Source organism: Urocitellus parryii, chromosome 4, assembly GCF_045843805.1.
Source record: "Urocitellus parryii isolate mUroPar1 chromosome 4, mUroPar1.hap1, whole genome shotgun sequence".
In the NCBI taxonomy this organism is placed as follows: domain Eukaryota; kingdom Metazoa; phylum Chordata; class Mammalia; order Rodentia; family Sciuridae; genus Urocitellus; species Urocitellus parryii.
This window is the reverse complement of record NC_135534.1, coordinates 200421017-200445759: the sequence shown is the minus strand read 5'-3', so window position 1 is coordinate 200445759 and position 24743 is coordinate 200421017. Positions and strand designations below refer to the sequence as shown.

General features: G+C 41.2%; 1 protein-coding gene across 9 annotated transcripts in view; it reads left to right on the top strand.

Moving 5' to 3' along the window:
• The window catches only part of Dennd1a (DENN domain containing 1A), a 523854-nt gene that overhangs the window by 355140 nt on the left and 143971 nt on the right, over window positions 1-24743 (top strand). For all 9 annotated transcript variants that reach the window (XM_026386221.2, XM_026386225.2, XM_026386220.2 and 6 more), the window contains one exon: window positions 6244-6369. In XM_026386221.2, the coding sequence (XP_026242006.1) occupies window positions 6244-6369 (126 nt within the window). The remainder of the gene's footprint in view (window positions 1-6243; window positions 6370-24743) is intronic.

Sequence of the window (24743 nt, the reverse complement as noted above, 5' to 3'; positions counted from 1 at the left end):
AGTTCACTTGTGGCTGGTTTATAGGAGCTTTACTGGAACTCTTTGGGAGCTAGGCCTTCATCACTTGCTATTCTATTCCCAGCACATCTCCAGCACAGGGTGTGCAAAGATTGAGTGTCAACAAAGGAGCAGACTCATGGGCCCTGAAAATAGCTATTGTTTCTGACAGAAGAAATCACAGAAAGTTGGAGGCATTTTTGGTTTTTGGTTTTTTTTTAAATAGTGGATTTTGTTAACAAATACAGTTGAAGTCTATGCCAGGCTTATTAGAGATGGGTTTCAAGGCCTCTGAAATCAAGTAGAAGACAAAATTGGAAATGTGGCTTGAGCCACCTTGAGCCAAAGCCCATAAAAGCCTTTGGAATTTGGACTTTACTTTATTAGCAGTAGGGAACCAGTAACAATTTTGGAGGAAGAGAGTGTGATTCAACCTCTTGTTTTTGGAAGATTATTCAGTACAAAGGATGGTTTTGATCAAGAAGAAAATAGACAAAGAGATACCAGCTCAAAAATGGTTGAACTAGTCCAGGTGAAAGATGAAATCTAAATTAACAAAATTAAAAGCTGGTCGTGCTGCTACATCCATTATCTGTTTTGCATCTATTTTAATCCTCACAATGTATGTAAGTTTTTACCTCATTTTATAGCAAAGGAACTGAAGTTCAGAGGTTAAGAAAGTAGGGAAGCCAGATATCATAAGTTAATCTGACTCCAACTCTGTGCTACATCCTGAGGAACTAGTGGGGATGGAAGAAGAGATGAAGCCAAGACACCTGAGAGTAGAGTGAACTGTAACCAGAATAGGAGATTCAGGGTAGGGGGCCTAGTGAGGAAGTGTGGGCAGGCAGTGCTATGTTACTGCACCTGTTGAGTGTGTGATATTGAATAATACTGGTCTACTTGTTCCCTTTAACTCATTCAGCATCCTTGCAGTTTTAGTTATATCTTAGCAGAAGGAGAACGGATGAGTATCACTTTCTCCCAGGTCAGTTCCTCCTAACAACTTACCACTGAAGAATGTGATCCTACACTTTCCTCCAAGCAAAGAGGCACAGCCACTGGAAGTGCCTTTCACTGTGTTGAAGCTCACTTATCTGTTCTTTCATCCAGCAGAAAATGCTAAATGACCACTGGGCCACACCCATGCTGCGAACACATGGGCTTGTGGGAAAGGTGGTCAACATTGCCACTCACGGGAGAACCTTGATATAATCCTGGTGGGGAGCTGGTTGAGTGGTCAGAGGAGACTTCACAGATGGGGGAACATCTGGATTCTGTCTTTTGCTTACCCCAAGGCAATGGGTAATTTGGCTATTAAAGAAAAATACCTCGTTTTAATTCTTTATTATAAAAGTAACATATGCTTTTTTATAAAGTATAATCAAAATAATCACGTGTATAAAGTAGAAAGTGAAAGTGTCGTTGCATGGTTAAATTTTGATACATGGCATTTTAGGTTTTTACTGCATACATATATATTTACATATGATTTTTTAAATGATTCATGTATACGTATTACTCTACAACTTTCATTTTTCCGCATTTGGCTACTTTGTGGGCATCTTTTCACATCAGTTCATAGAGTACTGTCACTAGCACCTTTGTGGCATTTTATCAGAAGAATGTAGTATAGTTATTTAGTGTGCCCTCCATGACAGGCACTGGACAGTCTTTTCAAAGAGTGAATGGCAGTCCATAAGCAGGACATGAAGAGTCAAGAGAACCCCGCCTGAGGTATTGGCAAGTGGACTGATGGAGTGGCTCATGCGCTGCTGTGTTGGGCAAGAATGTGCTGCGTGGAGCAAGTGGGAGCCAGTTAGCCAAGGAAAGCCTGCACTGACTGCTGGGAAGTCTGGGTATATTTTTGAAGGTGATGATGGCAAAGGGTGGAGGCATTGAAGGGTTTGATGGAGAACTGAAGTGGTTAAACTTGGATATTTCCAAGATTACTAGGAGAGCTACAGATGGATGGTGTCAAGTAAATACTGAAAACAGAGCCTGCTATGATAGCTATATAACCAGTCTGTGCCAAAAAGGATGGATGCATTGTGCCTCTCAGGGGCACAGCCATGGGCACTGAGAGAAGGCAGAGTCAGGCTGTATCTGGGATGGTGTTGATGAAACATGAAAATGGTTGTGGGAAGGATGGAAAAGTACAGAATCTGACTTCGGTCCAGGAGTCTGGTGGGGTGATGTGACAGTGCCCAAAATGGGGCACAGGAGGAGGATTAGGGGAGCTGTAGAGAGGAGCTGGTACATTAAATTTTGTGTGCTCTTCCCTTTGTTTTCTGTCTTCCTCCTGTGGTACCCGATTAAAGGAGGAAGCTGTCCTCAATGGCACTTCAACACCCCCCCACCGTGTTACCCCTGATGAACCTCAATGTAATGATTGGACCAGCACCCCCAGGAGTTCACAGGGCAAGTTCAACTTTAGATGTAGGATGGTGGTTTATTTCAGCTTTACATTTTCTTCCCTCGCTTTTATTTAAAGGACAAAATGCTATCAGCAGCTATTAGATGCACATAGACTTGCAGTTTCAAAGTTGGAAGTGATGACAGGTCAAGACAAAAGCTCCTCTGTGTTGCAGGCTGAGGGAGGGCTTCAGAAGCCTTGGCCTAGGTGGTCACAGGGGCATCAGGAGCCCGGGACCACTTGGCTAGTTTCAGACCAGCGGGGGCAGGCGGGAAGGAGCGCTCTCATATTTGCTCGGTTACAATCAGCGACTCCTTCTTTGTGTAAAATGGTAATGAGGCCATTAGGAGAGGCTCACCTGAAGTGCAGCTTGTGAATCCAAGGTAATTAAACACCTCCCGAATGAAAGAGAAAGGCCAGGGAAGGTTAAGTGAGGAATAATCTTCGGCACAGGTGGCCCAAGGCCTTTGAGGAGCAGTAGAAGAGCGACAGTGGCTTGCACCATTTCAAAGGATGGAAATGTCACCCTAGTCTCTGAGAGAGGCAGGATTTTTATTATTGGGGGGTAGGAAGGGTAATATTTTTAACATTTTAATAAAGCACATTTCTTTTTCATATTTCTGTTTCAAGTTGAAAGTCCACAGCAGAGCCTGCCCGGCTGCTGAGCAGCCTGCATCGCTCACTGTGGCGATGGGTCCTAGAAAGGGGAGGTCACAATAAAGCAGTTATATATACCCAGATGTTGAGGTAGACTCCAAGCTGCTTTCAGAGGAAAACTGTTTTCCAAGGCTTACGTTCATTCAGAGGGGGGGCAGCCACCCCTGTGGTGCGCTTTCCCAGCCCTGTGGCATGTCTCATGGGCAACAACAAAGGGGCTTGCCCTGTACTCAGTTAACCTGCACTAGTGGCTTGCTAGGTGCCAGTTCTGTGCTTTCTGACTTCATGTGTCCTTTCAGTTTATCACGTAAAGTCTGGCAATAGGATTTTTGCTATTTAGGTTCTTGCCTCAAAATCTCAAGTATCTCCACACAAAGGCTTGTACATGAATCCTCACCACAACATTATTTATCAATTGTCAAAAAGTGGAAACTGATAGACAAATCAGATGTGCTATACCCAGATAATGGAACATTACTTAGCCATAAAAGGAATGAAGTACTGACACATGCTACAGCATAGATGAACCTTGTACATAATGAGCATTATGCTAAGTGAAGTAATGCAGTCAAAGAAGACAACCTATTTTATTATTCCTTTATGTGTCCAGAATGGGAAAGTCCATAGAGATGGAAGGTAGATTAATGGTTGCCCAGGACAGTGGTGGGGTATAACTGGTGGGGAATGAATGACAGCTAATGAACACAGGGTTTCTTTTTGGGGTAATAAAAATGTTCTGGAGGTATATAATAGTGATATTTGTATGACATTGTAATTATAATAAAAGCCACTGAGCTACACCTTAAAATAATGAATGATAGTGGGCTGTCTCACAAGCCATCTTTAAATTCCCTTATAAAAGCTTAACAATAAGGCTTAGTGTCCGTGGATCATTTCTCAAGTGCACACAGTCCATCCAGATCAGTGGTTCTTAATGTTTGTAGATTTGCAGACACTGTTGGTACTGTAAGGAAAGCTATGGATTTTGTGCTCAGAAAATCACCCATTCATATTACACATTTGTAGGTGATCCATGAACCCCCCCAAATCTAATTTCTGTTTTCTCTTAAATTTTATCCTAAGTTTTATCCTTAAGTAATGTTCACACCACTAGGTATCAGTTTCTCTGAAATGTCCTTGATTTGTTGAAATGTACTCTTAATGTTTCATCTACAAGCTTAAGAATAATCACTAGCTGTTTCCCTTCAGACAAAGGAAAAGTCCCTTCTGACCTCTGCCTTTCTATTAGCATCATTTTTTTCGTGCAGTATTGGGAATTGAATCCAGGAGTACCCTACCACTAGACTATAATGCCAGTCCTTTTTTATTTTTTTATTTTGAGGCAGGGTCATACTAACTCACTGAGGCTGGCCTCTCTCAAAGTTATGATCTTCCTGTCTCAGCCTTCCCATTGCATGGATTATAAGCATGTACTACCATGTCCAACTCCAACATCGTCTCGCCCCATCTTCACCCTTGGTCTCTATACTGAAGCCAAAGTTCTTTCTATTTTCTGAATTTCTTCCTACCACAGATCCTTTGCACATTATTCCCCATGCATAGCACACTGTACCCTCCCCTCTTTGCCCAGTTAACTACTTTAGCTTATCTTCCAGATCTCAGTTCAAGCCTGTCTCCCTCCAGGAGGTTTCTCTTGGTCTACTTTGGCAAGCTCTGTTACAGATTTGTCACAGGAACAATGTCACATGTATGGGTATTTTCCTTAGTAGAATGTTAGCTAAAATGAGGTTAAGGACCACATCTGGTTATAGTCACCATTGTAGCCACAACCCCTAATATAGTCCAGGGCATGTAAGAGATAATAAATATTTATTGAATGAATGAATGACTCAAGGTCACCGCATTGCACAATACCAGGAATGTGATGGAATGTGAGTGTTGTGCCCTGAAGTTTATACAATGTGGCATCCTGAGATGAATGAAGAGCATTTTAGAAATAGTCTCAGAAGCTTGATGTTGGCCCCGATGTTGAAGGCAACGGCAACCATGTCACATGATCTTTCCTACATAGATTCATGGGGAAAGTCTCTTTTAGGTCCCACATTCAGGAAAATCTTTATTCATTTGATCCACTGATTTGTTTATAATGCATGGACCCAGGGAATCTCTCAACTTTCATGTTTTTCTCTTTGCTTTGGTCACGAGAAAGTTCTTAAGTCAAATTTGAAACTCACATCTAACCACCATATAGGACTATCGTATAGCTTACATTCACAAACTACATCTAGTCACAGCTTCTTCTTTTCCCATTAATGTCACCTTCTTATCTATTTTGTTTTAACTTGTTGAGTGTGTTTCTATAAGCTGTCACTATTCTTTCAGAGTATGAGGTGTGAGATATACAAATAAACCTTTTTCCTAATATTTTTAATATCACAGATGGAATGGAATTAGAACAACAAAAAGAAAAACTCTTTGTGTAGCTTGGATTTAGATTATAAGACTTTGGTTCAAATTCCATTTTGGCCATTCCTTGGATTTTTTCTCTAGACATGTAACCTAAGTTCTCGGAAACTATTTCATTCTTACAGAACAGGAACACTAATTCCTTCCTCACAAGATTGTCAGAAGAAAAATTAGGAAATTTATGTGAAAGTACTTCCCTGGCACATAATTGCTTTAAAAATAATTTTATTTTTGCTTTTATTAGACATGCTCTAATAAGAGCAATGTTCGCTTAAATTTGAAAAACTTTTCTGGTCACGGTGGTGCAGGTTTGTAATCACAGCTATAATCCCAGGCCTGTAATCTCAGGAGGCTGAGGCAGGAGGATCACAAGTTCAAGGCCAGGCTCAGCAAGACCCTGTCTCAAAATAAAAAAATAAAAGGGACTGGGGATGTAGGTCAGTGGTAAAGCACTCCTCAGTTCAATTTCCAGTACCAAAACAAAAATACCTGCCCTTGGAGCTGTGGCTCAGTGGTAGAGCATTTGCCTAGCATGTGGGAAGCCCTGGGTTTGATCCCTAGCACCACAGTAAATAAACAAATACATACTCCAATAGAAACTTTCCTGATACTGAGTGATTCTTTTTTCCGCAAAAAGGTCAAATCAACCCCTTCTAGAAATTTTCTAGGGCTCCGTGGACTCTGGGCTTAGTCAGCTATCCTCCTGCAACCTTCCCTCAACCTGTTTCCTTTCTCTCCCTTACCAGATCTCCTCACTGAAGAACAGGCTAAAGAAGGTCTCTACAACCACAGGCGATGGGGTAGCCAGAGCCTTCCTTAAGGCCCAGGCCGCTTTCTTTGGTAGCTACCGGAATGCCCTGAAAATTGAGCCGGTGAGTAGCCTCATGGCACATGATAGAGTCCGTGTTTAATCAAGACTAAGATGCCTTATTTATATTTTTATGGTCTACAATGTGGTTATTTGACACATGTATGCACTATGAAATAATTAAATCAAGCAATTAACAATTAAAGGATAGCTTTGTCATATAAAAATTTATAAAAAAATCTATCTAACCCTAAGAGATCACTAAGCAAATAAAACTGATGCATTTTTTCACTCTTAATTATTAAAGAAATAGTATCAAAAACATAAAAAAAAAAAAGACTAAGATGCCTACCAAGGGACCACATGCAATCATGGTTCTGGTTTTTGAACTCATCTAAAGGAGATCATGGGAGATGGTGGGGGCTTCCTCCCCTCATATGCAAGGGAAGAATGCGAGGACCCTCTACACACACAATAAGCACCAACTTGGTGTTGGACATAGCATGAAGCCTTTCGCACTTGCCTGCTCATATGGACATCTGTGAGGCAGCAGCAATCAGCTCTGCTTTCCAAATGAGAAATAATTTACCAGAAAGCCCCTGGTTTTTCCCTGGGCCTTAATGTTTCTTATCCATTTAAGGGATCTCTCTTCCTCTTAAGAAAGCAAAAAATCCTGGAGATTCTTGGTGGCTCCCATGTGTGGTGGTCATGATTTAAATGACCACAAAGCATAGCAAGGGCCAGAGATAATGTTGCCCAACTATATGGCTCTTCCACCTTTCTGAGCCTCTGTCAACTATTCCACATACCCTGACTGCCACATGAGCTGGAGTTGTTTGAGGATGTGAAGACGTTGAGTCTTGCCTTAAGCCAAAGGCAGTTCCACTTCTCCTGACTTCAGACAAGAAGCTCTTGCCTGACAGCTCTCTATTCTGTTGACTTTGGCCTCCTGGCCAAGGAGTACACTCCCAGTTGGAGTGGGGTGCAAGGGACCCATTTTGGTAACACTATACGCCAGCACTGTTTATTTCTGGTTTTGTTTTAACCCATAGTATTTAATGAAATTAAATGCCAGAAGATGAGTGGTTGTCATGTAGTATACTTCAGGTAAAAATCCTGAGAGTGAACCAGAATCCCACCTCCTCATAAGCCACCATTTCTCATGTTTATATCTTTATGGCCCTCACTCCATCATGTGTCCAAATGAAACACAAAGAGTAATAGCAAACATTTTGCTTTTCCTTCACCCAGGGCATCTCTTATGAAGTGGCTAGGGTGGTGGGCACTCAGGAGCAGCATCCTCACACCACTGCCCTCCTCGTTCTCCTCCCAGCTCTGAAGCTTTACTTCCTATGCTGCCTCCACTTCAGGCGATGTCATGGTCACAAAGCAGAAGGAATGCACCCTATTTTTTGCTGTCTGAGAAATACTTCCCTCTAAAGTTCTTTAGCTTAAAGCAAGTTCCCATACCCACTTGTCTTAAAGTGAGGTGGCTCCGATTCTTGGTCACAATCCTGGATCTACTATGCCGTTCAGGTTTGGTGCTTGTTGAGAATACTGTACTCTTCTCCTCTCTAGATGGAGAACAGGACAGCTGGCCTAGTCCTTTCCTTGGGTTGCTGGGAACCAACACACTAGAATTATTCATTCCTGAGATTGCCTCTTTGTTATGTGTCTGGAATCCAGAGGCTGTTGAATCTTGGTGCATGTTGTTAGGTGTGATCTGGACACATGCTACTCCACAGGAAGACTTTGTGATTGGCTGCATTTGGCTCTGAGAGGCACTGGATTTAAAGGCAAAAAACCCAGGAGTCTAAAGCCTGGTTCTACATTTCTTGGCTGTTTAATACTTGAGCACACCATTTAATTTGTTTATAGTTTAAATTCTTCACCTGTGGAATGATGATGAAACTACCTTACCTACCCTTTCCCTACTTCCTGGTGTAAGGATCAAACAAATCTGAAATATTCATAGGAAAGGTTAAACCTGAACTGAAACTGTGACAATGGCTCAACTGTTTTGTTGGAGTGATGGGCTTGCGTGGGGAGATGGGCTACAGGAGAGGTTGGAGGCAGATTTGGCAGAGCCTTGGTTGCCAGGCTCAGAATGTGAACTGTACCCTGTGAGGAGTATAAGGTTTTAAGCAGAGATGTGACCTGACTGGTATAAAGTTTGAATAGTATGATGATGGTGATAGACTAAAAGAAAATGAGAGGCACAGTTAGAGGAATATTATAGGAACTCAGAGGAGGTCTTCACTTGGTTACATCAGGAAAAGGTACCATGAAGGAGAGATTACCAGTCCCAGTAGTAGATAAAATATGGTGGAGGAAGGTCAAGAAATGTCAAGATGTCTCCCAAGATATGGCACCTGGGAGGAGGATGCCCTTGGTAGCAAAAGAAAAAGCTCACTGCCACGAGTTCATAGTAGTAGCATAGTCATTAAGAGCGTTGTTCTGAAGGTAAGGTGATTGTAGACATCGTACTTTTCCTTGAATCTGAGCTGCCTTTCAATCATAGAATATACCATTATCTTAAGAAGAGGAACAGTTGAAAGACGTCATCAATTATAAGACAAATCCAGATTCCAGAGATGTTACAATGGGAAGAAATTTCCTTAGAATCAATGAAGTGCAGCAGATTTGTCACATTTTCAGTCCCATTTCTGTGTATTAAAATGGTTTTCTTCTATTAAGCCAAGAGGGAAGCCAGAAGGCCTGAAATTTTTAACCAAACATTGAACCCAAAGGACATTACCATGTGTACTTAGATGGTTTTCAAGCCATAAGTTTAATTTTAACAAATTTTCCTCATCTGAAAAATGGGGTAACGACATTTCTCTTACAAGATTGTTTGGGGAATTAATTAAAATGATTGCAGAGCCCATGTGAGCCTGAGAAAAAAAGAGGGGTAGTAGGTATGTGACCAAGAACCGTGTCTTGGGAGAGTCTGTTGAGGTGACAGGCAACACAGTGCCAAAGGAACAGGGAGGCCTTCCAGGGCTACTAGTCGTCTAGTTGTTTCTCTGGTTATAAAAAATAGCACCTGTTGTGGTGGGGGTGTAGCTCAGTGGTAGAGCACTCTCCTACCATGCAGAGACCCTGGGTTTGATACCTAGCACACACACACTCCCACACACTAGCACCTGCTCCTGGTAAAAATGTTTAAAATAACAGAGGAATAGAAATAGGAATCACGTGCCTAGCATGTGTGAGACCCTGGGTTTAGTCCCCAGTACCAGAGAGAGAGAAGAAAAAAAAAAAGAGTAATAGGAAACACCCAAGCCCTTCATCTGGAGCTAAAATACAGTGTTCCCATGCTTCCACCCTGCTTCTAGAATCTTCAGTTTGCTCTCAGTTCAGACAGTTGAGATATTCCTGACAAAGCAATCCAGTATCCCAGTTATTCATTTGTTTTTGCCTTCTAGTGTGTGTAAGAATTTTTCACATCTTACAAAATTTCTTCTTAAACATTGATAATGGCTGCACGTGTCCCAGCAAGTGACTCTTGTGGTTTTCAGCCCAGCTATGGGTCCAAGTCACCTGGGGGACTTTTGAAAAGGTACATATCTGGGCCTCACTCAATTGTTATCAAATGCCTGTGATCTGAAATCTGTGCCAAAGCCCACCACATTATCCTAATCCTGGTCTTTTTGATTTGGGGTACCAGTTTATAATTTTAAATCACACTGTAGTGAATATCTTTATATAAATCTTCATGCGTGGTCTGAACCATTTTCATAGGTAGATTCCCTCCCTGATGTGGATTTACTGGGTCAAAGGATCTGAGAACGCTTAAGGCCTTCATAGCTAAGATGAGGGAGAAACGGGTGGCATGTGGAGGGCCCCTGAGGCACATGCAGGGCGGCACCTAAGACACGCAGGAGGCCAAGGGCAAAAGGCCTACAGGGTGAAGATCCTCAGCAGAGTGTGAGGGCAACCAACTATTAACTGCCAGCCCTTCAGACTCACCTGCAGTCCCTGATGTGTGGTCTGTCGAGGGTCTTTTCTGTGCAGGGATGGTGTGGTGGCTTCCCACCCTGGACCAGTGGTGCAATCATGGGACTCAGATCCCTGCAGAGTCACAATATAGTGTCGTGTTAGAATAGGAAAGCTGTCAGACTTAAACTGTTCCTTTCTGCTCTCCTCCCAGCTAACTTGTGACTTTGAGCAAGTCACTTCACTTCCCTGAGCCTCAGTTGCCCTTCCATACACTGAATGTGTTATCCCCTCCCTGCCAGGAGTGTAGTGTCACCTAAATGAGCCCACAGAGTGCCTGCTCCTCAGGCTGTGAGAGTAAGCTGTCCCCTGCTTCTCACCTGTGGTCTCCTCTTTGCTGAGGAGGATCCTACCATCCAGGAGCAGCTTGTGGGAGGGCTCCTGTTGGACCACTCAGCCCCCACCCAGCTCTGTCATCAGGGGTCAAGTCCTGGCCTGAGAGGCAAAGATGGCAACTGTGTCTGAAGACCCTTCCCCTGGCTCCCTGCACTTGAGATAACTCCTTGGTCTTTGTTTCCTTTCCTGTTGGAAAAAAAAAAAATCAAATTGCAGCTGGCTAGGGAGCCTCTTGAGCTTTGTTGTCTCCTTCTGTCTAGAGGGAAAGGGAAGGGGCCACTTGCTGAGCCCAGGTCTTAGGCTAGAAGTAGCCTGTGCCTCTCCATCTGCCTTCTCCAGGGGTCTGTGGCCCTAGCCTAGGGCACTGGTGTGACTCTTCAGGGATAGTTGAATGGTAGCAAAGGGGTCTTCAGGGATCACAAAGTAAGATGATGAGACAATGAGGGTGTCTGACCACAGCCAAGTCTCCCATCTCCTAGTCTTTTTGATTGACAAGGAATAGCTTGTATCACTTTCAAGTTGCTTCATGTCCTTAATTCCCCCTTGACTGCCCCAACTGTCCATTTTACAGATGGGGAATGGAGCTTCAGATTGCCATCAAACCTGGAAGTAAATTCCTCCTGACTCCACCACCCAGGTTCCTTCCACCACACCCTCTTGCCTGTCTTTATTCTAGTTCCCACATTTTCTGTGTTAGTGATTCCTTCTCTTAGCATTTCCAGCACCAAGCACAGATCATGGCACAGTCTGTAGGCATCAGTGAGTATATTTGAAATAATGGTTGGAAAGATGGAGGAAAGAAAATAAGTAACAAGAAATGTTTGAGGCAGGGAGGTAGCTCTGGGCCTCCCTTCAGTGTTCATACATTGTTTCCTGACCTGTCTGTAGGCTTTAGAGTTTGCTGCTGTCTGGCATAGGGGAAGGTATCTGCAAATCACAAGGGCATGTGACCCATTTTTCAGTCACCTGGAGAATATCAGATGCAAAGCCCAAGATACTTAACAGTATGGGCCAAGCCAACTTGTTCCCTACTTAAATGACAGAACCACTAGCAGCCAGGAAGCCCCATTCCAAGAAACCCCCTTTATCCATGTCAAGCTGCAGCCCAGGCTCCAGCTCATTTATTTAGGCCTTTCTTGCTCTCTGACACGCCTCCTAGCAGTTGCCAGGCAACTCTAGGAGTAGCAGTGTGTGTTGGGGATTAACTAGTTAGGGCTGGGGTCCTTTTTGGCAAGAAGGGGAAAAAAGACAAATGAGTTTAATTGCCAGGCCAAGGATCCTTTCTCTGCTTGGTAGAAGACTGCAACTTTGGGAAGGTGTGTAATAGCTGTGTGGCTCTTGAATTAGCCTCGAATGTTCTTTCTCTGATGTATGAATTTTTAAAAGAACCTTTTACTTCCCTCCTTTGTTTAAAATTATATCATTGTGAAATCTGAAGACTAACCCCCTCAAAAAGCATTTCATAGCACAGTGGTGTCAGTTTTTAAAGAACTTCTGAAAAGAGATTTATATGTGTTCCTTTCATCCCCTCTTCTATGCAGAGTTTATTTCTCAGCTCGTGCTACATGGAGTTGTCTTACAGCAGTGCATGTAGAGCTGCCTCCCAGGTCTGGCCACTGCAGGTTCTTGGGAAATGATAGATCACATAGCAAAGTCAGTGGATATTGGTGTTGGAAGACACATCTCTTGTCCTGGATCAGTATCTATGCAAAGGCCAGAATAGATGGAGCCCTGTGAGAGTTGGTTATTCAGCCAGCTCCTGGAGCCCTCTCCCAACTTGCTGGCTGGGTTTCCTCAAGATGGAGGGAGCCCAGCCCTGCGCACAGGTGGCCAATGCTGGGTGGGGACAGTGAACAAATTCTTAAACAGGTAGTAGCCCACTCATTCCAGTCCTGGTTTCTCAGTTCATTCCAGATTCAGATGTGGGGACACAGGCGTCATCTACCTTATAGCCCCTGATTTTGCACATGATTCTGCTGAGTCACATTTATCCATCTAAAACCCCTTGGAGGCACAGAAGTTAAGATAAAGGCAGATTGATAGCCTGGCTTTCAAGCATGAATGCACGGGGCTGTGCTGGAGCCGGTCAGAAAGACACCACATGCATCTGTATCTTGCTTGTGTAACACTGTTGATCTCATAGTTTTTGAAAAAAGAACCTATATTTATATTTGATTTTAGTGTAATAAAAAGTTGAAAAGTGGGGCTGGGATTGTGGCTCAATGGTAGAGTGCTTGCCTTGCACATGTGAAGCACTGGGTTCAATCCTCAGCACCACATAAAAATAAAATAAATTAATTAAAGGTATTGTGTCCATCTACAAATAAAAAAACATTTAAAAATAGAAAAACATATTAAAAATAGAAACATTAAAACATCACCATAGTCCCACTGAACTTACATATACCTTTTATATGTACTCACATGTTTTTCATTATGCAGAATGCTTACAAAGCTGCAATCAGATCTGAGTTTAAAGTTTACTCCTCTCTCATTTAATGTGACATCACATGCATTTCAACATAGCTGCCGGATATTCCATCAATCACAGCTACCATAGCTGCTGTAGCCCATGCTGAACATTTAGGTTGTTTCCCATCTTTTAATACTATGTTACTCCATTGAACATCTTCTATGTGTAGGAGCCTGACTCTGGGGGCCAACCTGTTACAACAGGGTGAGGTGGTCGATTTCAGCCGACTCACCTGAGGGGCTCAGAATGGGAAGAACAAAGAGCCCTTAGTGGGTGGTGTGTGTATGCTCCCTGCCTTCACATACCAAAGCAGAGCATTCCTAGCATATACATTAGGGACATGACTAATTTATCTGTGCCCCATCTTGAGCTATAAAAGGTTTGAGGAACCTTAAGACACTATATACAGTACAGCAAAATGAGAAGGATATGAGGAAACCAAGAAAAAGGAGGATAGTAGGCGAGGACTGGAGGAATCTGGTGTATGTGAGACCACAGACACCAACTATTCTCCACACAGCTGGGGAGTGGTAGTGCTGGGAATCAAGCGCATCGGCCCATATCTGTCTTCAGAGCCCTCTCCCTTCTTTCCCCCAATTGTGGAAAATATAAATATGTACAACATAAAACCATTTTAACTATTGTTAAGTATCCAGTCAAGTGACGTCTCTTGCATGCACACAGTTGTGCAACCACCACTGATTCTCTATTCAGAACTTTTCTTCACTCTAAACAGAAACTCTCTATTAAGCAATAACTTCCCACTCTGTCTCTCCCACCCCCAGGATCTGGTAACCTCAATCTATCTTCCGTCTGTGAGTTTCTCTATTCTACCTGTTTTGTGAAAGTGGAATCATACAATTTGTCCTTTGGTGTCTGGCTTATTTCACTTAGCATGTTTTCAAGGTTCATGTTTACCCACATTGTAGCAGGTATCAAAACTTCATCCTTGATTGAGTACTATTCCACTGTGTGGGTAGACATTTGTTTATCCATTCATCTGTTGATGGATATATGAGTTGTTTCTACTTTTGGCTTTTGTGAATAATGCTGCTATGAACACTATTAATCTGAACACCTCTTTACCATTCTTTTGGGAATGTGCCTAGGAGTGGAATTGCTTGGTCATATGCTAATTTTCTGTTTAACTTTTTGCTTTGTTTTGTTGTTTGTAATGCTGGAGATGGAACCCAGGGCCTTGTGCATGCTAGGCGAGTACTTTACCACTGAGCTACGCCCCCAGCCCCTATATTATACTTGTTGAAGAACCACCACACTCTTTTCTACACAAAGCACCGTCTTTTGTTACATGAATGGTAGTATCTTTGTGAAGCATGCAAATGTACCCCTGAATGGTCTATAGGAAAAGTTTGTGAAGGATTCTCTTACTTTCCACTTTATTTCAGGTGAGCAGGTAGGGGAGTTATAGCCAGAACCCACTAGCTTGAACTAAGCAGATGCCCTGAAAGCAGGAGTCTGAGGTGGACTGCAGAAAGAACTAATAACTTACTGGTGACTGTTTTTTTCTGATTGATAGTTATTTGAACTCAAGATCATGTCCTAGAAAAGAAACAGGGATAGAGGGTCTCTGGAAACCACTGCAGTAGTTCTGTGTCTCTAAGTGGCTCAAGAGGCAAGTGAATGTGATGGAAAGAGTATAGCCTTGGGTGTTACCTGAGTTTTGATTCTGGCTCTGCCATTACTACAGAATGGCTTTAGGAGTTACTTAACCTCTCTGATTTTCAGTATTTTCATTTGTCAAATGGAAATGGCACCTACCTTGTAAGACTATTGAGAAAAATAATAACAATGTATATAAAACACCAGCCCAGTGCCTTTCTGACTAAATGATAGTGACTCTTCCTGGGTGACAAGAAAGTAGAGGAGAGTGAGACTGCTGTGTTCTAGAATAGTGGTGTTCCTTCTGGCTCAGCAAGTGTCAGGGTACCTGTAACCATGCAAAACAAAATAAAATTCTGGCCCTTTTCATCATATCATCTTTTGAATTAGCTATGAAAGTAGGCCTTGTATCTCAAATGACACATAAAAGATTCTAAATAAATCACGTATTTATTTCCTTTAATATTTATTTTGTATTTATTCTTCCATGCTATTGCTCACCAACACTTACAGGAAAATGGGGATAGTAGATGATGAGTGTTAAAATTAAGAAATGCATTAGAGTCAGTTTTTTAAATACATAAGAAAAAATGTATTTGAGAATTTTCTTTTATTTCATCAAAGTCAGTTTTTGCCTATATTGAGAAGAGATGACTGTTGTTCAGTTTTGACTCTCCACAGCACAGGGACACTGGAGTTACTCAGGAACACAGTTTAGGAGTCCTGTTACCTTAGAGTCATACAATAAATGCTTGATGAACTGAGAACCATTGTTCTAGAAGTATATTGCCCAAATAAAAAGTAGGTCCCTAAGTGAAAGAGAATGAGAACTGGCAGTAAATCCACTTAAACACTAAGATCAAACTCAACCAAATGATTTCAAAGAGCATCACCAAATAGGATGAAAATGAAATTCCTCTAAAACTTGAAAAATAAAATACATCTAGTATTTCTTAGATTATCCCAGAGGAATTCTAGTCTTTAACTTGGTCTCATGTCATAATCCTGGTTCCTTTTTTAACTTACTCCTTTAGAATGAAGCCATGTTTTATATACCTAGGTCCCTCACATAGTCTGATTCTGTTGAATGATTGATACCTGCTTTCTGGAGCTCAGAAAGAGTGGTGGTCATATTTCAGAGTTGCACAATATAGACATTTACTCCAAAAACATTGTATCAACCACAGCTTCATCCTAAAACATAAGAAAAATCAACTACACAAGCAGAACACATGTCAACCACACTGGAAACAAAGACACAGCCCATCAGCTGTGTGGTAGCCCACCAGAGCTACCATGAGAAATTATGTGCAGTAAATATTCTCCTCTAATTAAAAGTGTGCAAGAGATGAGTATATTCATGGATTAAGCTGTATCCACTGAGGCAGTTTTAAATACTATGTATTTGTTGGAAGCAGTGGCACAGAGAAATGGTTTTTCTTACTGGTATTTTAAATCAAATAACCTTGCTTTAGGGTCTTTTGCTTCTTCAGTGAGACTATGAAAAGGAAACATTTCTAGTCCATTTTCAAGTAATGATAACACTGGACAATTTAGAGCCTGAACTGATCCTATGTGAGTTCATATGCTTAGCTGTCCTGTGAGCTCCCTAGGAACAGGATATCATCTTCTTCCTCATAACCCCAACGCAGAGGAGAGAGCCCATGACATAGATAGAGGGATGGTGTTTACGATATTTTTGGATAAAATGTAATTTTCATTTCTCCTCCCTGCTCTTAGATATACATCCACAGATTTTCTATGGGGTGTGAATACATTCTCAGAAATTAGATGGTTACATCATAGTCTGATGCCATCCTTCCACAAAAATCTTAAAAACTGCTCCAGAAGGCAGTGGAGTTTCCTTGTGTTTACTTGTGTCCCTAGCATAGAGCCTGATAGACAAAAGATGCTCAATAATTATCTATTGTATGAATGAAATTATCAGAGTACTTAATTTTTATGTATTAAGACTTGAAGTCGTAAAAAAATGAATGTCAAGCAGTTATTATATTTTAAGGTCTTTACATAATATTCCCTTGATTCTTAAAGTACCCAAACAGGGAGAGTGGTATAGCCCCATTTTATTGATGAGAAACTGAGGCTAGAAAGGTTATGTCACTTTTTAAAAAGTGGCAGAGCCAGGATTCGGACCCTCCATCTGCCTGATTCTGGCGACCATGCTCTTTTCCCCTGACTGCTCTCTGCAGTGGTGACTACCATATGGTCCATGTTACATGCAGTTTGAGGGCATTTCAGAAGAAAACTGAGCCGGTTTCCTCTTAGGAGTCAATTTCTTTAATCTGTGCAAATGTTTCTTGGCAAATACAGGTTAAACTAACACCATTTGTAAACTATTTTGCAAAGGGGAGATGTCAAAATTTCATATCTTTTTTTAAAACATTCCTTTAATAATTTTAATTGCCTAATATTTTGTTGTTTAAATATTTGATATTTATGGTGATAATTGGATGAAAAAGTAAAACACTGTTTCAGTGTAGCCCTTCCTCCTCTTTTCCTGGGCTGACACCTAGTGGCCAGCTTTCTCACAGCAGTATTAAACCATGTTTCTGGTGGCTGTTTTCTAGTTGATTTGGGAATTTAAAATAAAATAAATTTTCACCATAATAAAAGTATCTATGTTAATATAAGGTTGATTTATTAGGGATCATAATTTTGTTGGGGAGGAGGTATTGGGGATTGAACTCAGCCCTCACATGCTACATATAGGCTCACATTCATAGATTCACTGGGGATACAGCCTTTATTTTTATTTATTTGTTTGTTTATTTATTTATTTAGACAGAGTATGACTAATTTGCTGAGGCTAGCCTTGGACTTGTGATTCTCCTGCCTCAGCCTCCACAGTCACTGGGATACAGGTGTGCACAACATGCCTTACTAATTAGGTATCACCTTAACAATATAACTTTTATTTGTTTTATTGTGAATTGTAAGTCAATTATAATCAAGCCTTGATAGCAGAAAATGGCATAGTATTTGAAACCTTAGGATACTTGGTCCCCCTGTATGTCTGACCAGGTGTCCACTCTGCCATGGACAAATAAGACCTAGTCACTGTTCTTTAAGGACAGTGAAGAAGCAGAGACAGAAAATCAGGAGAGAGTTGCAATAATGGGTGGCAGCTGCTACAGTAGAATGTTGTACAGTAGTCAGAGGCATAGTTAATCACTTCTGCCAGAGTGCCAGGGGGTAGCTTCCCCGGGAGGGAAGAAGTAAGAGGTTTCCAGGCACAGGGGGCAGGAGGTAGTGTTTGCAGAGGCAAGTAGCCTTAGAAGCACATGGTATAGCCAGGTGCTGTGAATGATGCTGTGGCTGGAATATAAACAGGAAAGAGAAGTGAGGCTAAGAATGAAGGTGGGCATGGCTAATTCCTAATTCGTGAGAAACCTTGAAAGCCACTAAAGGGCTTAGCACTAATACCATTAACTATCATGTGTCTCAAGGGTGCCTGTTTCCAGAACAGTATTCCTACAAGATGTTGATATGTTTTCTAATTTCATAAAATTTGGAATCATCACATTATTGCAAACTTTAATTTATATATATCAATGCATATTACCAAAGCCCTGCTGTTAAAACTTAGATCCCTGCTGTTAAGAAAAAAAAAATTGTTAAGTTTGTTTAACCCAGAACTCTTCAAAACACTTTTTCCTCAGAAAATGTCTATTAATATTCCATGTATCTAGTGCTTCTTGCAGCATGGTTGATGATGAGTGTTTCTTACTGTAGGACCAGGGAATTAGGATACCAGCTGTGTTCATTTTACCCCAGTCTTGTGGCCGTGAACCTCAGAAAAGACAAGCACATTATTTTTCCAAAGCATTTCTCATCTGGCAAGACAGAGGTTTTGGGACAACAGGTGCCCTTGAGACACAGGTGCCACTTGGTCCTATAGGTCCAGCAATTTAGTATATCAGAATCTAACCAGAACAACAGAAAGGGGAAATAATACAAGGAAAAGTCTAAAGACATGAGGAGGAGCTGAGACTCAGAAGGGGGAAGGCAGAAATAACTAGTTCAGAGACTAGCAACAGCAGAGATATGGTGTTCCTGAGGCCAGAGGCCATGTCATTTGACTAATGCTTGTACCTGTAGCATGGTGGCTTGAGTCAAGAGGAGATGAACCATTGCTGGACAGCCTACCCAAGCAGGTAGGAAGAGAGTGGAGAAATATTCCTGCTTTCCCCTACCTTTTTCTCCTCTTCATCTCTTACCAGTACCTCACACAGGCCAACCTCCAGTGGAAACCAGCTGATCTGGGAGCCTAAGAACTCCATACTGCATGGATCAGCCTCTTGTCCCCACAGTACAGAGCAGAGGCCAACCTCCAGTGGAAATCAGCTGATCTGGGAGCCCGAGAACTCCACATTGCATGGATCAGCCTCTTGTCCCCACAGTACAAGTAGGCACACAACCAGCCCTACCAGATCCCAGATGATAAGGCTATTTAGGGACTCACCTCTTGCCCCAGGCAAATAGAACTTGGTGAATAACAAAGGGAAGCCCCTTGAGTTAGATTTAGACTTGATGCTAACCTGGATTCTACCTCTTCTAAGCTGTTAACCTCTAGGCAAGTTGCTATACCTTTCTGAACTACTTTCCTTTAGTATAAAATAGAAGAGAATTTCCATTTAACTGATGTCTTCCCAGGGCTTTCTTGGCATATGTCTGGCTGGTTCCTGATTTATAATGAAACAAGAGCAAGATGTTTAAAACTTTGTGGGCTTAGCCTAGAGCTAACAGGAATGTCAGAAATCTACTTGTGTCAATTGACTACCCCCAAATGTCAGTGAATTTGCTGAAGTTTTATTAGCTCACAATTAGAAGCTGTAGATATCTAATTTCTTATCTTAATGTATTCTCTTCCTGGAGGCTGGAGGCTGTGGGAAAGTTGTAAAATGTACAATGGGATTTTCAAGTGATGGAGAAGTACTCTGTGCAAATTGTAGGAATCAGTTTGGTACAAGCTAAAGAAAATTGAGATTCCAAGAGAACTACCGCTTAAAAGTCATGAGGCCCTGGGTGTCTCTCCCTCCTTGAACTGCACGTTTTTCGTTTGTTAAATGAGGGCAAAAATGCCACCCTCATAAAATTGTTTTGAGAATTAAATGCAATGGCAGCCATGAAGTACTTGTCCTCCCATCTTCTTCCCTGCCCTGCACAGTGAACCTTTTATCCAGTGATGCCCAATTCACTGGCAGTCACATTCCATGGAGGCGTGGCAGGATTTTTGGAAAGCCTTTAGCTGGAGATTATTTATGTTTGTTTTGCTGGTCCCTGTTAGTGATGTGACCTGGCAGGTCTCCACTCAACCCTGTTTCCATCAGTCACAGCTCACTGGCATTATTCATAAGCCAGTTGCCAGGACTTTCTTTGCCCATCTTCCCACTGTGTTGCATTTTCACTCTCACATTCGCATAACAATGGCCTACAGGTTTTGAGGTTGTCCTGAGTAAGTCACCTACCAGCTTAAAAGGTCATCCATCCTCTGTTCTCTGAAGGGGACTTCTGTCGTGAGGCAATTGGTGTTATCCTCAATTGATGCGTGTTATACAAAAGTAGTATGAGAAAATAAAATTGATATTTATTGACTCCTGCTTCTTGCCCTATATTTATATTTTTTGGCTAAATATGCACAGACTTACTAAATAAGAAAGTTAAAGCAGAGAGAGTTGAAATTACTTAATTCAACAACTGCGAACAACTATTTTCCAAGACCCTCTTCTATACACGCTCTTCTAGATACTTGGAGATGCAGCACTGAGCAAATAAAGTCCCTAAGCTGAATGTGGTGGCCCATGCCTACAGTTGACAGCTACTTAGGAGGCTGAGCTCAGGTGTCCAAGGCCAGCCCGGGCAACATAGCAAGACCTTATCAGTTTCCCCAAATGAAAACAAAGTCCCAGCCTTCTAATCTTTTCTAGAAAAGCAAGGATAGTAGAAGATGATGAAAGTCAACATCTTTTGTGTCAGATGGTATAGATGTTATGCAGAAAAAAGCAAGTGGAGAATGGCAAGAGCCTCCAGGTAGGCAGGCACTGGGCAGAATCAGATTGGAACCTAGTCTGTCTACATCTAGATTTTTCAGTGTTTCCACTGGTCGAAGGCTATTCCTCTTTGGTGATGGTTTCCAGCACTTAGTGAGGAAACATGGACTCTGTTTCTTGTTTCTTAGCCTGAAGTTGATAACTCAGTGTATGAAGGTGGTGGCTTTGTATTCCTAGGGTTCTGGAAATGCTTTTGTTGCACCCCCTGGTATCAGCAGCAGGGAGCTGTTTCTTCCATTTCTGTTTTCCTAGACACATTTAATTTTGTTGCAGAAAACATCTTGCCAGCCTGAGTGTGAGCCCTTGTGCTGAGGAGACTAGTATGGCCAGGAGGAGGGTCTTAGTAACTGCTGGGTTCTGAGGAACCCATTGACTAGTTCTCCTGTTTCTAAGAAGTGGTGCCATAAGGAGTGGCTGACTTGACTTCAGTATCTGTTTCCTCATTTTAGGATCCCATCAGTCTGTTTAATTACATAAATGAATTCTGGGTACCTCCTCTGCACCAGGCCTAGTGCAGAGGAGTACAGAGGTGAATCAAAGATGAGGCTGTGCACAGGAGTTAGATAGACCTGGGTTTCAAATATGGCACAACTGCTTTTCTATTTATGTAAGTTGAGGCACTCACTTAACCCCTCTGTGCTTCAGTTTGTTCTTCTGTAAAATTGGGAGAATAAATGTGATCTGCCTTAGGATTATCGTGAAAACTGAGATAATCCAGCATGGTACTCAGCACTTGATAAGAACTTAATGATGTTAGTTTTTAAAATACCTAAGAATGACCCTTTTATTTATAGCTGAGTTTTCTCTACCTTCTACCCTGTGACAAAATGGTGGAGCAGATATGACATTTTCTTTTTCAAAGTTTGTATGTTTTAATAAAAAAGATAGTAATAAGTCTCATTATAATGACACTGTTCACAAAGAAATGTTGACATTCAGTCTTTTTAGCATATCCTACTAGATCAGTACCATTATGCCTTTAAAAAGGTATTTTTAGTGTAAAATGAAACATATAAAGAAAATTTCTTTAATCAAATAACTTAATGAATTGGTCTAAGACTGGTACTTCCCAGGACAAGAAATAGAGCTTTCCCTGAAGTCCCTTCCATCACAGCCCTTTCCCTTCTACCAGAAGTACCACCATGCTGTCATAATAATCACTTCCTTGCATCTAAAAAAATTGTTTTATCACCCAAATGATTATCTCCAGATAATATAGATTCATTTTGCCACTAAAAAATTACTTTCAATTTTCTTTTAACTTACTTATAGATTCCTTCTCCATCCCTTTCATTTACTTATAATTTATTTGTTGATGAACCCATACCTGTGGGCTTTTCCCTCAGTGTGGATTTTGCTGATGGTACAATTTGGGGCAGTTCAGATAGTTCTCTGTCTTTATAGCACCTGCTAAGTGACAGCTGGGTCCAGAGATTGGATAGACTTGAGGGCAGGACTGTAGGAGGATACTGGATCTGTCATGTCTCTCTTTAATGATCTTATAGCAAGGACACTTATGCCTGAATTTATTTATTCATTGCATGTTGCAAAATGTTACTATTCTATTTATCATTTATTTGTTATTCGTGAGTTGAAATATTTTTACAGAGAGACATTTTCTCCTTTTTTAATACTTAACCACTATTTAATGTAGTACATATAGCAAAGTATAGCTTGTATAGCAAAGGCAAGATACATATTAGATTTTTTCCCTTTGTTACTTTTTAATAAAATGAATTGCTTCTCTATCATCCTCCAAATGTATAAATAATTTTTTTATTTCTGATGTATTTAAACATATTTGATTGTTTGGGGTCCTTTCCAATTATTGTCATTATTGAAACTGAAACTCTTCCATCCTTTCCCCCCACCTCTTCTTTCCACTTTTCTCCCTGATACTGGGGATTGAATCCAGGGACACTGTACCACTGAGCTACTTCTATAGCCTTTCTTATTTTTTATTTTGAGACAAGTTCTCACTAAGTTGACAAGGTTGATCCTGAACTTGGGATCCTCTTGCCTCAGTCTCCTAAGTAAATGGAGATTAGAGGGTAGCTGGGATTGCTGATAGTTCCAATCAAAATTTAAGACTACAGATCTTTTATTTAACCTCTTCTCCATTGTGTGTGTGTGTGTGAGTGTGTGTGTTTGATTTTGAGTGGGTTTTGGTTTTTTGTTTGTTTTGTTTTGAAGGGAGTTGTTTCTGTTTTTGTTTTTTTTATTAATTTTTTATTTATATATGACAATGGAATGCATTATAATTCTTATTATACTAATAGAGCAAAATTTTTCATGTCTCTGGTTGTATACAAAGTAAATTTACACCAATTCATGTCTTCATACATATACTTTGGATAATAATGTCCACCACATTCCACCATCATTTCTTTTTTTTTTTTTTAAAGAGAGTGAGAGAGGAGAGGACAGAGAGAGAGAGAGAGAATTTCCAATATTTATTCCTTAGTTCTCGGCGGACACAACATCCCCATTTGTATGTGGTGCTGAGGATCGAACCCGGGCCACACGCATGCCAGGCGAGCGCGCTACCGTTTGAGCCACATCCCCAGCCCACCACCATCATTTCTAACCCCATACCCCGCTCCCTTCCCCACCACCCCTCTGCCCTATCTAGGGTTTGTCTATTCCTCCCATGCTCCCCCTCCCTACTCCACTATGAATCAGCCTCCTTATTATCAGAGAAAACATTAGGCATTTGGTTTGGGGGATTTGGCTAACTTCACTTAACATTATCTTCTCTTAACTCCATCCATTTACCTGCAAATGCCATGATTTTATTCTCTTTATTGCTGAGTAATATTCCATTGTGTGGAACCCATGACTTAGTGCCTGGTAGGCAAGTACTCTACCACTGAGCCACACCCCTAGCCCTTCTATTACATTTGTATTTCCTTTCTTCCATATGGAGAATTCTGGTTCCCAAGGACCCAGGAGATAATAAAATTAAAAGATTCCATGATTATCAATTTATCTTCATCTCTTAGAAACAGTACAGATCCTACTACCCTTATGGTTACAGAAATCCTTTTACCTTGTCTTGCATATTCTTTTTCCATTCTCCTCCCAGTTTTTGTCTAACTGTATTTACATTCTTAGAAAGTACAACCATCACACATCCTTTGGTTTTAATCTTCAGGTGTTAGACCCTGTGTTATACCAGTCCTAATGGTAACATCTCTTCAGTCATTTTTGGTTGTCTGAAGCTTGCTTCTTAGTGGGTTCCTTAGGAAGGGTACAGGGAATAATATTCCCTCCGGTATTAAATATTGGTAGTAGCTTTTCTGTGCCTTTATACATCAAAGTCAGTTTTGCTGGGTATAAAATCCTTGACTTATACCCTTGAACTTTCTTTCCTTGAGTATCTTAAACACATTACTCCATTTTCTTCTGGCAAACATGTTGTTGTCAAAGCCTGATAACAATCTTAATTTTCTTTCTTTTCTTTTTTTTTTTTTTTTTTTTTGGTCTAAACCAAGTGCCTAGGGATTTCCGCTCCCCCCCCTCCTCCTCCTCCTCCTTCTTTCCTTTAGAGTTCAGTAAATTTACTAGTCTGTCTTGTGTAGTCATTCTGCTTCTGTAGTCTCAGCTAGATAGTCTATCTAGTTTTTGTTTGTTTGGAGATGGAAATTTAACCCCAGAGCACTTTGATACTGAGCTACATTGCCTGGCCCTTCTTATTTTTTTTATTTTGAGACAGGGTCCCACTAAATTGTATAGGGCCTCACTAAGTTGCTGAACTAAGTGAAACTTGCAATCCTCCTGTCTCAGCCTCCCAAGTCACTGGGATTACAGGTGTGCACCACCACTCCAAGCCCACACATAGGATTTCATAATATTCTCTTTATTTCAAGAAGATTTTCTTGAATTACAGGTTTTAGCATTGGTTTTCGGTTTTGGTTTTTTTCCTTCAGAGACTGCAAT